Consider the following 13682-nt stretch of genomic DNA (forward strand, 5'->3'; position numbering starts at 1 on the left):
GATTCTCTAGACTTCAGCTTCCTTAGTACCTAGTATTACAGTTATGAGGCAGCAATACCCAACTCACACTTTGGTGCTAAAGGGTTTTTAAAGGCAGATCTCACTAACATTAGTAATGGGAAGGATGGAGATTAGGTAATTTTCAGCCTGAAGTCAAGTAGTATAAGTAAATTCATGAGTGTTATGACTTAGTCAGTGGAACAATTCTATAGTAGGGACAATGGGAAAGCATCTAGAATCCCTCAGTGTGGAGTTTTGTGAAAGATAACTTCAGAGCTGATGACTCCCAGTCAACCAGTGGACTAGTACACGCCACTGGATACTTTAAAAGAGAAAATTTACTCTCACTCTTGAAGACTAATTGCAAATAGGATAATTTTAAAGTTCATGGGGGATTTTTTTTGTAAAGCAAGAGCATAGCTGATTGCTGTTGTTTCACAGGTGCAATCAAAACTACTTGGGAATTAAGAATATACTCTTCAGCATCTTAGAAGTAATCTGACATTTTTATGAATATAATGTCACCCTCAAACTTTTTGAAAATATTTAAATCTCTCAGGAAAGAAAGAATTATATTTTGACATCTTTAGGAGGTATCGATCAGATTCAAACAATTTTTATTCCATTTTTTTCTTTTTGTAAATATTGTGGTTTTTTTTATTGTAAAAGTGATGTACAGAGGCTTACAGTTACATAAGTCAGGTAATGAGTACATTTCTTTTCGAACAGTGTTACGTATTCCCTCTTCTTCTGTTTTCCCTCCTTCTCCATTCCCCTTCCCCTCAAGTTATAAAGTTCATTTCCACATAAATGTCTTTGAGTATCACTGTTGCATTGGGTTCCCCTTTTTCCTTTGGCTCATCATTTCTGTGATTCCCCAAATCAGATAAACTTATATATAACATAAAGAGTGTCAGAATAAAAAACAGTGACAACAGGGGGAAAAACCAAAGAGAGGGGAAAAGAAGAAAAAAGGAATAACCGCATGTGATACACTAAAAAACATCTGCATTTTTTTAAAAATTAAAGAAGAATTTTTTGGCCAGCCCTGGGGCTTGAACTCAGGACCTAGGCATTGTCACTGAGCTTCTTTTGCTCAAAGATAACACTCTACCACTTGAGCCGCAGTGCCACTTCCTGCCTTTTCTGTTTGTGTGATACTGAGGAATCAAACTTAGGGCTTCATGCATGCTATGCAAGCATTTCACTAAGCCACATTCCCAGCCCAATCTTTGTGTTTTTTAAATTACATTTTTACTACTTTAAGTAGTTTTACAAAGACATTACCATTCACCAAAGCAGTTTATAAAGACAATGCATCTTGATATTACTTCTTTCATCATTCTCCCCAATCTTACTCAACTCAAGCCCTCCCCTTGATTTTCCTAGTTTTATAGGATATGCATTGAATAATATGACTAAATTCTCTCCCCTCTTCCTCTCTTCATTCATGGATTTCTTTGCCGCTTTCTTTCCTTAAAAGCAAGTATTGGTTTTTGGCCTTTGTAAATACCAAAGCAAGTTTGGAAGGTTTGCACTTTTTGCCATAGAGAGTGCCTTAGATTCCTACAATATTAAATTCTGAGTGCAGGATTAGTTTTACCAGGGAATTTTTTGACTTGAACAAATTGAAACAAAACTGGTAATTTGGGCAGTTGTGGCACACATCTAGAGTTCCTGCTATTGGGGTGGGAAGGTAACTTGTGCCAACACATTCAAGGTCAGCCTGAGCAACATCAGAGGATCCTGTCTCAGGATAACAAAAGAAACAAGAACAAAACCTGGCAGTGACTTTCCAAACCAGCAAGTCATTATGTTCTGAAAATTCTGATACCATCTCAAATTAAAACTTTCTGTTATTTTCATTTTCTTTTAACCCATCTATGATCCTTGGAGTCTTGCCATCCTCATTTAAACTTGACCTATTCTAGTAATGAAGACCTTTTAAAGCAATTTTTGGGCTATTGGGGATAGCCCAGATTGCTTAGTTTTACTTCAGTGGTACAATAGAAGTTGCTCCAGAAGACTTCAGGAATTACATAGTTTGTGTAAGAGAAAGTATATTGCAGTAATTATGTCTTATGTGTCATTTTCAATGGCATATAATTTGTGTGAAGACATGAATGCAACCTGTAGATAATTCTCTGAACAAGACTACAGTGGATTTTTTAACTCTTTGTCTCACCAGAGATTAAACATAGAATATTCAGAGCTATTTGATTAAACCAAAAATATGCTATTTTTCCCATTCACAGCAATCATATTAGTTAATACAATTATTTCTGATATTAGCATATTATTTCTAGCCCTCCATATCCATGGATTTAACCAATAATGATTAAAAATAGTTTTTAACTGTGATTTAATGTGAAGATTTAATGTAAAGTGATTTGCATATTCACATGGAAATGTATAATCATAAACTAAATGATCTTGGTATTTTCTGAAGTCTTGACTTGTATCATAGACTAAGTGACTGTGGTGTGTGGCCCTGTTACCTTGAACACCTTCTCCTTTTCCCTTTCCTCTTAGTACATTATTCTTCATTGGCATATCATGGAACTTTTGATGAGGTAATCAAGACAAGGGAGCCTGATTAATTTTCCTTTCTTTTGACTGCTATTGCTTGAATGAAATGATGAATTACCTTCACCAAATGTCTCGGAGAACTTTTTTTATTTTTAATGGTTTTAGAACTTCCCAGTGTAGGTTACTTAAGATGTTAGCAACATGTTTCTTCCTTCCATCCAACAAATACATTCAACAAATACACTCAACATTGTTTTATTCTTAAGACTCCTTATTTTATTATTTTCTTCAGAAGTTAAAAAGGTTGTTGAAGTGTTAACAACTCTATATTTTATTTTGTTTTTGAATTACTACCTTAGTATATAAACTTATGGACTATGAGCTTTTGGGGACATTTCATTAAGATAGATCCAGTGTAATGGCTACTGGTATCTATGTTTAGAAACAATATCACATTATAAGGCCTGATCCTGATATCAGGTCATTTTGCTTTTAATTTCCCTTTCAGACTTAATGTAAAACAAGGGTTCTGTTTCTTCAGGCTATTTTTACTTGCATAGTAATTATGCATTTGAGAACACCTTGTTCTCTGCTGTTTAGTTGGGCGGGGGGGGGGGGGTGTCCTGGAGATCCGCTCCAAGGATTTGTATGTGCTGAGAGAGCACTCTTCCATTGTGTGATATCCATAACCCTTCTACTGTCTAATTTGACCCTCTTAAAACCTACTGAGATTTCATTTGACAGTTGATTAAACTACCCTTCAGGAAACCTAAAGGACTTGTCCAAGGCCACAATGCTTGGAGAGGCAGCCTTGAGACTGAATTTCTAATGAATTTGTTCCTAGTGACACATTCACAACATCCTTCTAGCCTTCAAAAGCATCACTGTTCTGTTACTATCTCCCTTTCCTTCTTCCACTCTTCTATGTCTTTCTGTTTCACTTCCCCCATATCTCCTGGGGAAAATATAGTTGGAACGAATTGTTATCTGCCAGGTAGAGAGAAAGGAGGCCAGTTAAATGTGTACTAGTATATAACTTCTAGGGCAATGTAATGTATAAGTATACATGTTAGAGTGAAATGCTTTCTTAATTTGCAAAAGAAATACTGGATAACATGCCTTACTATTGTTTTTATTTTTTTAAACTCAGGTTCAGTTATTTTTATGCTGGTACTTGATTCTGTGGCCTTGTTTGCTTGTATTGTTAATTTCAAACTGGGACAAGAGTTGTGTTGAGTTAGGCCTGGCTCACTTTGTCTGAAATTATAAAGACATTTTCAGAAGAGAAACAATATAAGACCTTCCATTTCAAGATGTTTCACCTTAACTTTATGAAATCTGTATTTAGAATTAGTAACTTTGCAACTTGTCATCTCTTGGTACACATGTTGCTTTCTTTCGTGAATAATCTGCATCTCACCATACTTAAGGCTATTTTCATGAAAAGATTTTCATTACAGCCATCATAAAATGATATTTATTTTAAAGCCACTTTATGTAGCTAAAGTTTGAATATTGAACATTCTCTAAATCTTTTACCTGTCAACAGTTGTGTGGCTCACTATGGGATGCTCTGTGTAGATGCTAGAGTAAGGAAGGGTGGTTATTTTGCTTGCTTTCAGAATTTTACTTGACCTTATAGAATTTGTAGTATTACACTCTCATCAAAATTATAAATTATATAGCTATTTTAAGAAACTGTGTTTGGATCCATTTTTAAATTTTAAATTATCTTACGTGGCAAAGGTAGTTTATCTCTAAGCCTCAAAGAATAGCTACCATTTTAAAATTTAACTTCATACCTTTTTGAGGCCAGTTCAGTCACACCAATATTTGTAGTCGCAACTTGAAAATGAATAAATGAAGATCTGTTTTCTTCCCAAGATGTCAGTCTGTGGCTCGGAGAACCACAGTAGAAGTCAGCTATTTTTATTTTTGTATTCATTATTCATCACACTTCTATTGTTTTTTAAATTACATTTTATTATCTTTCAGTAGTTGTACAAAGGGGTTACCATACACCAAATCAGTTTATATATACAATGCATATTCCATCATTAAAAAAAACACAGCTAGATCATACTCTGCAGGAAAAGAAAAGAAAAATAACTGCAAGTGAATGTAGAAAGAAAAAGAATTTGCATCGGTGGGAATTTAAAACATTCTCTCTTCTTCAGGAGAGAGCTATGTGTGCGGCTCCATTGAGCCCTTCAAGAAACTGGAGTATACCAAGAATGTGAACCCCAACTGGTCAGTGAATGTCAAGACCACCTCAGCCTCCAGGGCAGTGTCTTCACTGGCCACGGCCAAAGGGAGCCCATCAGAAGTGCGAGAGAATAAGGATTTCATTCGGCCCAAGCTGGTCACCATCATCCGAAGTGGGGTGAAGCCACGGAAAGCTGTAAGGATTCTGCTGAACAAGAAGACAGCTCATTCCTTCGAGCAGGTCCTCACTGATATAACTGATGCCATCAAGCTGGATTCGGGAGTGGTGAAACGCCTGTATACCTTGGATGGGAAACAGGTAAGGGTGATGTGTGGTAGGATGCCAATCAAACAGGGAGCTGGAGGTACAGGTGGCTGGTAGACATTTTCCTAATGTCTATGTCACAAGCCTGTACTTGTTAAACTCTTTTGTTAATTTTTTTTTTTTTTTTTTTTTTGGCCAGTCCTGGGCCTTGGACTCAGGGCCCGAGCACCGTCCCTGGCTTCTTCCCGCTCAAGGCTAGCACTCTGCCACTTGAGCCACAGCGCCGCTTCTGGCCGTTTTCTGTATATGTGGTACTGGGGAATCGAACCTAGGGCCTCGTGTATCCGAGGCAGGCACTCTTGCCACTAGGCTATATCCCCAGCCCCTCTTTTGTTAATTTTTAATTTTTTTTTTTTTGCCAGTCCTGGGCCTTGGACTCAGGGCCTGAGCACTGTCCCTGGCTTCTTCCCGCTCAAGGCTAGCACTCTGCCACTTGAGCCACAGCGCCACTTCTGGCCGTTTTCTGTATATGTGGTGCTGGGGAATCGAACCTAGGGCCTTGTGTATCCGAGGCAGGCACTCTTGCCACTAGGCTATATCCCCAGCCCTAATTTTTAATTTTGATTGTCAGTGTGAAGTACCAAGGGGTTACAGTTATATCCATTAGGTACTGAGTACATTTCTTTTCCAACTTGTTACCCCCTCCCTCATTTTTCTCCCACCTTCCCTCCTCCCCAATGCCCTCCACTTGTATAATTATTTTACAACATATTGTCTTGTAAGTATTGCTGTTGCATTGGTTTGCCTTTTACCCTTTGTCTCACTATTTTAATATTCCCCTTCCCTTTCCTAATTCAGACAGACATATATAAAATATCCAGGGTACCAGAATCTAATACAGTGACAACAGGGGCTAAGTCATAGGGAAGATGGACAGAAGAAAAATAATAATTTCACATAGTTCATTGGAAATAACAACGTACTTGTTAATCTTTTGATTGTCCATGGTCAGTGTGAAGGACTAATGATGGGAACATAGGAAGAAAAAAGGGCTATTTTTGAAGATGAGGCAATGACTTGGGATTTCTACTTTTCAGTTATTATTTGCTTAACATAATGGTGTTTTTCAATCCTCTGTCTTCAGTAGCCCTATATCTTATAGCCTTATGCATCACTGAGTTGCAGAGGTAACCTGTGAGAAAAGTCAAATCCATTTTTGATCTAAATTATATATATATATATATATGATTCTATGTCTCAGGAATATTAACTGGTGAGATTTATTTAAGTTTTATGGGTTTGAAAACATATGGCTAAGCAATGGCATATTTCTATTTGGCTGGGTTCAAGGGGCCTGGAACATTATTCATCTTGTATTTAAACATAATTTCAGAATTAAAATGAGAATGCACATCTGTTGATGTGGCTGAGTGGATAGTTTCATGTGAGCTGGGCCAAGGAATAGAAAGGAAGTCTTACCTGTCAGGGTCTCCTGTGGACTTTTGATGAAGTTTGACAGATCTTGATGTGAGAGAAATTAAAGATGACACAGACCACATTCCCAACATGATTTAAGTGCCATTATTTTTTCATTTAAGATGATCATATATAGCATTTAACACTTTTTATTGAAATAGAACTTTAAATATGGCTATTGAAATGTTTTTTGATTTTTTTTTTTTGCCAGTACTGAGGTTTGAACTCAGGGACTTGTGCTTGCTTGGCTTAGTTACTTATGACTAGTACTTTACCACTTGATCCATGCCTTTAGCTCTGCTTTCTTCCTGGGCTGGTCTTGAATCATGATCCTTTGGATCTCATCTTCCTGAGTCACTAGGATTACAGACATGAGCCATTGGTTGCCTCTTTTGTGGTGATTTTTTTAAGGGGCAATTTGGAAGATTCATATTAGAATTCATCCTAAAAATTAAAACCAGGCTTGCAAATGAAGAGATTGATCTCATTAAATAAAGATGACAGTTCTTGAAGTCTCAGACAAACTTTATGAAGTAGAATAGATGCCAATACCAGAAAGAATGTTAGTTATGAAAGAATCAGCTCCTCTCCACCCCCCCCAGGATCCATTTGAGTGTTCTAACTTTATAAAATTCATTAGGAAAGAAAGCATCCACACCAGTTGTTCATTTACATCGACCACACTTCTGCTTATCTCATAAAACTTGCATGTGGACAAGGAATCCTAGCAATGAGATTTTCAAAATAGTAGACCTAAGAGGCATGACTTGAATCTTACCAATATATTTGTGACCACAAAGACTCTGCTGGCTTGTGAATTACTGTAGCAATAAATGGCAAGCTTCATATTTATCTTTGAGTCATTTCCTGGTTCTTTTCCTAATGAGTTACCCAACTATCACGCAGTTTTGGATTTTCATGCACTGAGTTTTCTCATGAAGGGGATTTACCACTGGGATGTGGTTCAAGTGGCAGAGTACTTACCTAGATGAGAGTTTGCCTAGTTTTCATAAAAAGTAAAATTTAGGATGATGAATATGTGAGTTCTTCTCTTCTTCTCATTTAAAAAATTCTGAGTATTCCAAATAATTATATACTTTTTTTTTTTTTTTGCCAGTCCTGGGGCTTGGACTCAGGGCCTGAGCACTGTCCCTGGCTTCTTTTTGCTCAAGGCTAGTACTCTGCCACTTGAGCCACAGCTCCACTTCTGGCCATTTTTTGTATATGTGGTGCTGGGGAATTGAACCCAGGGCCTCATGTATACAGGGCAAGCACTCTTGCCACTAGGCCATATCCCCAGCCCCCCCCCCCAAATAATTATATACTAACTTTAAAACTAATCTTTCATTATTGTAATAACTTATCATAGACTCTTATGAATAGCATTTTGTAACAAAAAACAATGTTCTCTAGTTGTTTTCTTCCTTTCTGAATTCATCTAGTGTCAATATTTTATAATGGTTATTTTTTCTTTGTTTTACATGTAAATAATCCAAGATAATGGGAAAGAATCTCAGGTTTAATGTCAAAAGATTGGATTCAAATGTTGGATCATTTAGAGTATGATTCTTTTTATAGCACATAAAACTCATTAAACTCACCAGTAAACTATGCATAAGTGTAAGACTCCTATTTAATAAAGTACTTGTGGGATTGAGCATGATAGTACAGGGAAAGAATTTTGTACTGTAATAATGATAATGGTAGCATCTCTATCAGACATTATTCTAAGTGCTTTGCATCTATGAACGTGTTTAACCCTTATAATGGCTAGGTTATTATCCCCATTTCAAGAGGAAGATACCAGAAATGGTGGATCTGGATTTGGAACTGATATCACTTCAGAGCTTGGGCTGGTAGCACAGAAGACTAGTGAACATACAGAAATGCACTGTGGAAGAATTTCCAAGGGAGTTGTCATAGTCTGCTCTGTCAGTATCACATGGGATAATTAACTTATACACAGAAAGATGTTTATTTTGGTTCACAATTTTGGGGGTTCGTGATATCTTTGGGCTTGTGGTGAGGTAGCACATTGTGGCAGGAGCACTTGGCAAGTAAAATCATTTATCTCGTGGAAGGAAATGAAAGAAAATGAGGAAGGGGGTCAGGGTTCCACAGCCCCCTTTAAGACCTTTCATTAAGCCTCGCCTCTTCACCATCCAACCTCCTCCTGATAGCTCCACTCTAGGGATCAAACCTTTCAGAATGGGTTTTTGCTGGTACAATAGTTCAAATAGCAGAGCACCAGTCTAGTTCTGAGTTCTATTCCCAGGACCACCACAGAAACATGCTTTTGGGGATCTACAAGATTCAAATTATAGCACAAGTGATTTGTTCAAGGAGTATCAATTCTAAGTCTTCTAATATGTGTGTGTATGTGTGTGAATGTCTATACATATCAGAAAAAGCAAGTTTTATGAGACTAGCAGAAATATGTATATATGCATAGTGAAATGTATATATATGCACACACATACAAGTGTGTGTGTGTGTGTGTGTGTGTGTGTGTGTTCTGCAACCATTCTGCTGACTGTTGCACCTCACGGTTTCTGTCAAGCACACCATTTGCTGCTATGGCATCTCCTACTGTGGCATGCCTTCTTCATAGCAGGAATTGCCAAGTTGCAGAGGCATTAGATGACAAAGTGGAAAGAACATAAAAACTTTTTTGCCTGGGTTTCTAAACAAATGCTTCTTTGTGGACCCCAGGAGCCTTTGGAGTTATTCCAGTTCAAAAAAGAAATCTGCCCCATAAGCAGTTACTTCAAGTAGAATTTTTTTGACAGCCTGGCAAAGACTAAGATTGGTAATCCTCTGTGGACAAAGCCGTTTTCCTCTACCCTGTCCTGTAGAATGATGCTTAGCACAATGGGGTGACATCTTATTCTGCCTGTGGTGGCATTGGGATCTGTGTGATGCTAACAGGATACTACCCTTGACATTCCCTCTTCATTTATTTTATAGCTTAATTGAGCCACATATTTTATAGCTTCATTGAGCCATTTATAAATATATATAGCCATATGTATGTACATACAAATATACATTTATATATGTAAATATATATATATATAACATACACATATATTTGTAAGCTTAATTGAGCCTATACATCTAATCCCTAAGATTTATGGAGAACCTAATGTTCACATTTAAAGGGATTTTCTTGAATTAAAGAATTGGACCATTTGAACAGTGACTAACTTGAGTGCTTTGGGTAAGTGAGTAGTGAGAATGATTCAAGCTTTTCACATTTACCTCGGGCAGCCTGCAGATGGTCCCTGGTTGGAAACGGTCCATACTGGGGTTTTTAACTAGGAAATGGTGAAAGCTTGCACCTGCAGTTTAACTTGCTACACAGAGGAGGTGGCCACTGGAGGGCACAGACCACATGGTGTGTTCACTCATTCCTACTACCACATGGCGCCTTTGTTTGTTGCCTCTTGGGTCTGCATTAAGCCCCAACCCAGGAGTTCATCTCATGGCTCTTTGCTGATAATTCCAGCATGAGATAAAGAAGTACTGTACCACATAGGTAAAGATTTTGCAAAAGTTGCATTTGGCCAAGAGGCCTCTGGTGGCTCATGAGCAACCTGGTTGTGAGCAAGTCCTTTCTAATGACCGACAGTTCGTTCCTCATTCAGAAACACCAGAGAGTCCATATGAACTTTGCCATCATCTTTCCTCTTTCCTCCTTCACCATGGTATCAAGGAGCCTGGATCTTTTTGTTGTTGTTGGTCTTGGGGCTTGACTCTGGATCCCGGTACTGTTCCTGAGCATTTCAGCTCAAGGCTAGCTCTCTATGACTTGAGCCACAGTACCACTTCTGGTTTTCAGTTGGTAAATTGGAGATAAGAGTCTCATGGTCTTTCCTGCTTGGGCTGGCTTTGAACAGCGATCCTCCTGAGTAGCTAGGATTACAGGCCACTGGCACCTGGCTTGCTGGCTGCTCTTGTCCGACATAGCTGGGGAGTTCAAGGATGCATTTGCTATGCCCCCACTTTTACTGACTTGTTATTATTTATCTGGGTCTTGATTAAGACTCTTCCATAAGCAAAAGAGGGTATTTGTTAATGGTTGAAACTATGCCCCCTTTCTGCATAACTGAAAGGATGTGCAAGGTTGAGAATCTCTTCCTCTTGCCACAGTGCGGGTCTGGACAGCGCGGCTGTACTTATTCACTAAGCTGTCAAGTGGCTGTTCCTGGAGTCATTTGGGGTATGACTATTTTTAAATGATTAAAATAATCCCCAAAGGTACAAGATTTGCTATAGAGATACCCTTACATAGCTCTCAAAGCCTTTTATGGAAAAGTAAATCTGGCCTCCACAGTTACTAAGTCTGCTTATTGAATCCTTCCTTAGAAACACAAAGAGTAGCATGCCTAACAACAGCAAAGGCCTGGGCAGGTAATTTATCCTGTAAAAATTATTGATAAGACACTTGTCAATGATTCCCCTTCCCTCTGAAATATGATGACCTACTGGATTGTTCTTCAGGTAGAATATATAGGTATTGCCCCATTTTATCTACCCTTTGACATTAAGATGTAGACAACATTGCCGCATGCTTAAGAAGTAAAGGAAAAACTCGGGGATGTTATATCTTTATCTTAAAAGACATTTCACATAAGCCACCCACTTTCCAAAGTCTACCACTGGGAGCATGCTACTGTGCACAATTTGATTCCTGGAGTTTTCCATATTAGGGAAAGATCACTGGGTTGAGATGCCAAACTCCTCTCTCTATCTGTGATTTTGCTTTGGTTTCAGTGATCATTTGTGGTCTGAAAATATTCAATGGAAAATTCCATATTTTGCAAGAGAGAGAAAGAGAATGAGAGAGAAAGAGGGAGCAACATCACATACGTTTTATTAGAGGATATTGTTATAATTATTCTATCTTATCATTAGTTATTAATCCCTTACTGTGCCTAATTTCTCAATTAAACTTCATCTTAGGTACGTATGAAAAATTATATATGATATATATATATATATATGGATATCTGCCATACTGGGAATTTACTAGGCATTTTAGAGCCCATGCCCCACAGTTAAGTGGAACTACTGTACAGGAAAATTGATTTAGACACTAAAATGAGAACAGGTGTCATAGCTGCCATGTTGAGGAACTCAGTAACTGTCAATAAATTAGTTACATTTTTATAGTGTGTGTGTGTGTGTGTGTGTATTATTAGGGACTAAACTCAGGGATGGGCTTGCTAGGCAATGCTCTACCACTTAAGACATTCTCCTAGCTTTCTTCTATGTGTGTATTCACACACGACACACACACACACACACACACACACACACACACAGCACTGGTACTAAGCATGAACTCAGAGTCTTAGGGACTTTTCTGCCACCGCTTCCTTTTCCTTCCTTCCCTCCCTCCTACCCTCCTTCCCTCTTTCCCTCCCTTCCTCCCTTCCTCCTTTCCTTCCATATCTTGAAGTAGCTTTACAAAAGGAGTTGCCACTTAACAAAGCAGTTTATATATACAGTGTATCTTGATCGATGTCACCTCTTTCAACATTCTCATAGATCTCAGCTTCTTGGATTACATGTGTGAGCCACCAGCGTCCAGCTCTGTATCTTTGTATTGTTGAATTCCCACCACCAATTATAAACATAAAGATCCAAACATTTCTGCAAATGAATCATGTTATAGCCACTTCTTTTTGCAGATTAGTGTAGGAGTTTATTGAAATAAAGGAAGCTGTAATGGCAATATGAATTTATGAATCATATACTAAAATGGTCTTTAATTTTTTCCTTTTGATTTTTAATATTTTAATCTGAAGTAAACATAATGTGTACATGGGCATTTAACGATCTTAGAATTGTATCTTATTACTTGCTAAAAGATGTGGCAAACTTTATTTTTAACATCTGACCTTGGCTATGTACAACAGTTGTTTGAAACAGAACATATAAAAAGCAAATGATTCTAAATAAGAAGTAGGGATCTGAAGATATGATAGGAATTGATTGGACCCCAGAAGGAGATTTTCTGAAGCTGTAGATAACCATAGCATTTTTCCTTTTTTTATTTAAAAAAAAAGATTTTCTGGGACAGTGCTAACATTTTGGTGGACAAGTTTTGGTAGATAGCTCATTTTGGTAGACAAGTTTTCAGCATTATGTGATACATTATCTATGTTGTAAAAATGGATGAAAAAGTTTTCAGTTAAGATTAAAAAAAGCTGGTACTGATAATTTAGTTTTTGTCTTAAAATGTCAAATTTAAAATTTCTACAAGTACTCAGATCACCTGTTAAGCCATCCACATGATTTAATAGAGTTGGGAGCAGGTCTAAATATCTTAGCTGATTTCAAAGAAAAAGGAGCTTAAAATAATTACAAAGCATCACTTGGAGAATTCAAGTGTTTAGCGTTTATATCTTTGGTGGATAATCAGGATTTTGAGATATTAATTTCTGCAAATTCAGGAAGAGTTAAAATCCTGTTCCTGTAGTCTGAATTCCCCTGACAATGTAATCAGTTGTGATTGTCTGCAGTAATGTCTATTATAAACAGAGTTAGTTTTAGCAGAAGTCAGTTTTTCACAATATGAATTCTGAGTTCTCCAAGCGTTGCACTGCAGGATTGAAGACATATTTCCTGAAGCTGTCCGTCGAGTATGCTTAGGACACTTTGGATACTTGGAGAAGACTGTTTTGAAATCACCTCTTTGTGGTGACTTCTGCTGTTTTGGTGCTGGCTGGGAGCCTGAACTGGCCTTTGAGCCCTGGAGCATATTGTGATGGTGGCATAACTCCAGCTTTCATGACAGCTGGGTTCCAGGCTTACAGTTCAGTCTGAAAAAAATCTACTTGGAGGTTTCTCATTGGAGCTTAGAATATGAAGTTCATTTCCCCACTTGCTGTGGTTTAGATCTCTAATGTTCTTGAGAGGCCCATTTGTCAGAGTCCTACCTTGGCACTAGTGGGAGGTGGTGGTAGCTTTCTGAGGTAAGGCTTGTGAGAGATTTAAAGGGATTGTGAGAACTCAGCCCCTTCTTCTTTTCTTTATTTTTTCACTTTCTGGTTTGACCAGACCACATGCTTCCGGCTATGATGCACTGGCTCTCCTCTCCTGTTTCTTCCCTTCCTCCTCCAATTACCCTGAAAGCAATGGTACCAGACAAGACTCCCACACTGAGCCCAAACAACCCTCTTCTCATTATAAGTTGATT

The 13682-nt window shown here is 37.9% G+C and overlaps 1 protein-coding gene across 2 annotated transcripts in view; it reads left to right on the plus strand.

The window, feature by feature from the left end:
* Positions 1–13682, plus strand: part of Dclk1 (doublecortin like kinase 1) — a 327731-nt gene that overhangs the window by 18326 nt on the left and 295723 nt on the right. For both annotated transcript variants that reach the window (XM_048341504.1, XM_048341503.1), the window contains exon 3: positions 4707–5053. In XM_048341504.1, the coding sequence (XP_048197461.1) occupies positions 4707–5053 (347 nt within the window). The remainder of the gene's footprint in view (positions 1–4706; positions 5054–13682) is intronic.

Source organism: Perognathus longimembris, chromosome 3 (genome assembly GCF_023159225.1).
Source record: "Perognathus longimembris pacificus isolate PPM17 chromosome 3, ASM2315922v1, whole genome shotgun sequence".
Taxonomy (NCBI): Eukaryota; Metazoa; Chordata; class Mammalia; order Rodentia; family Heteromyidae; genus Perognathus; species Perognathus longimembris.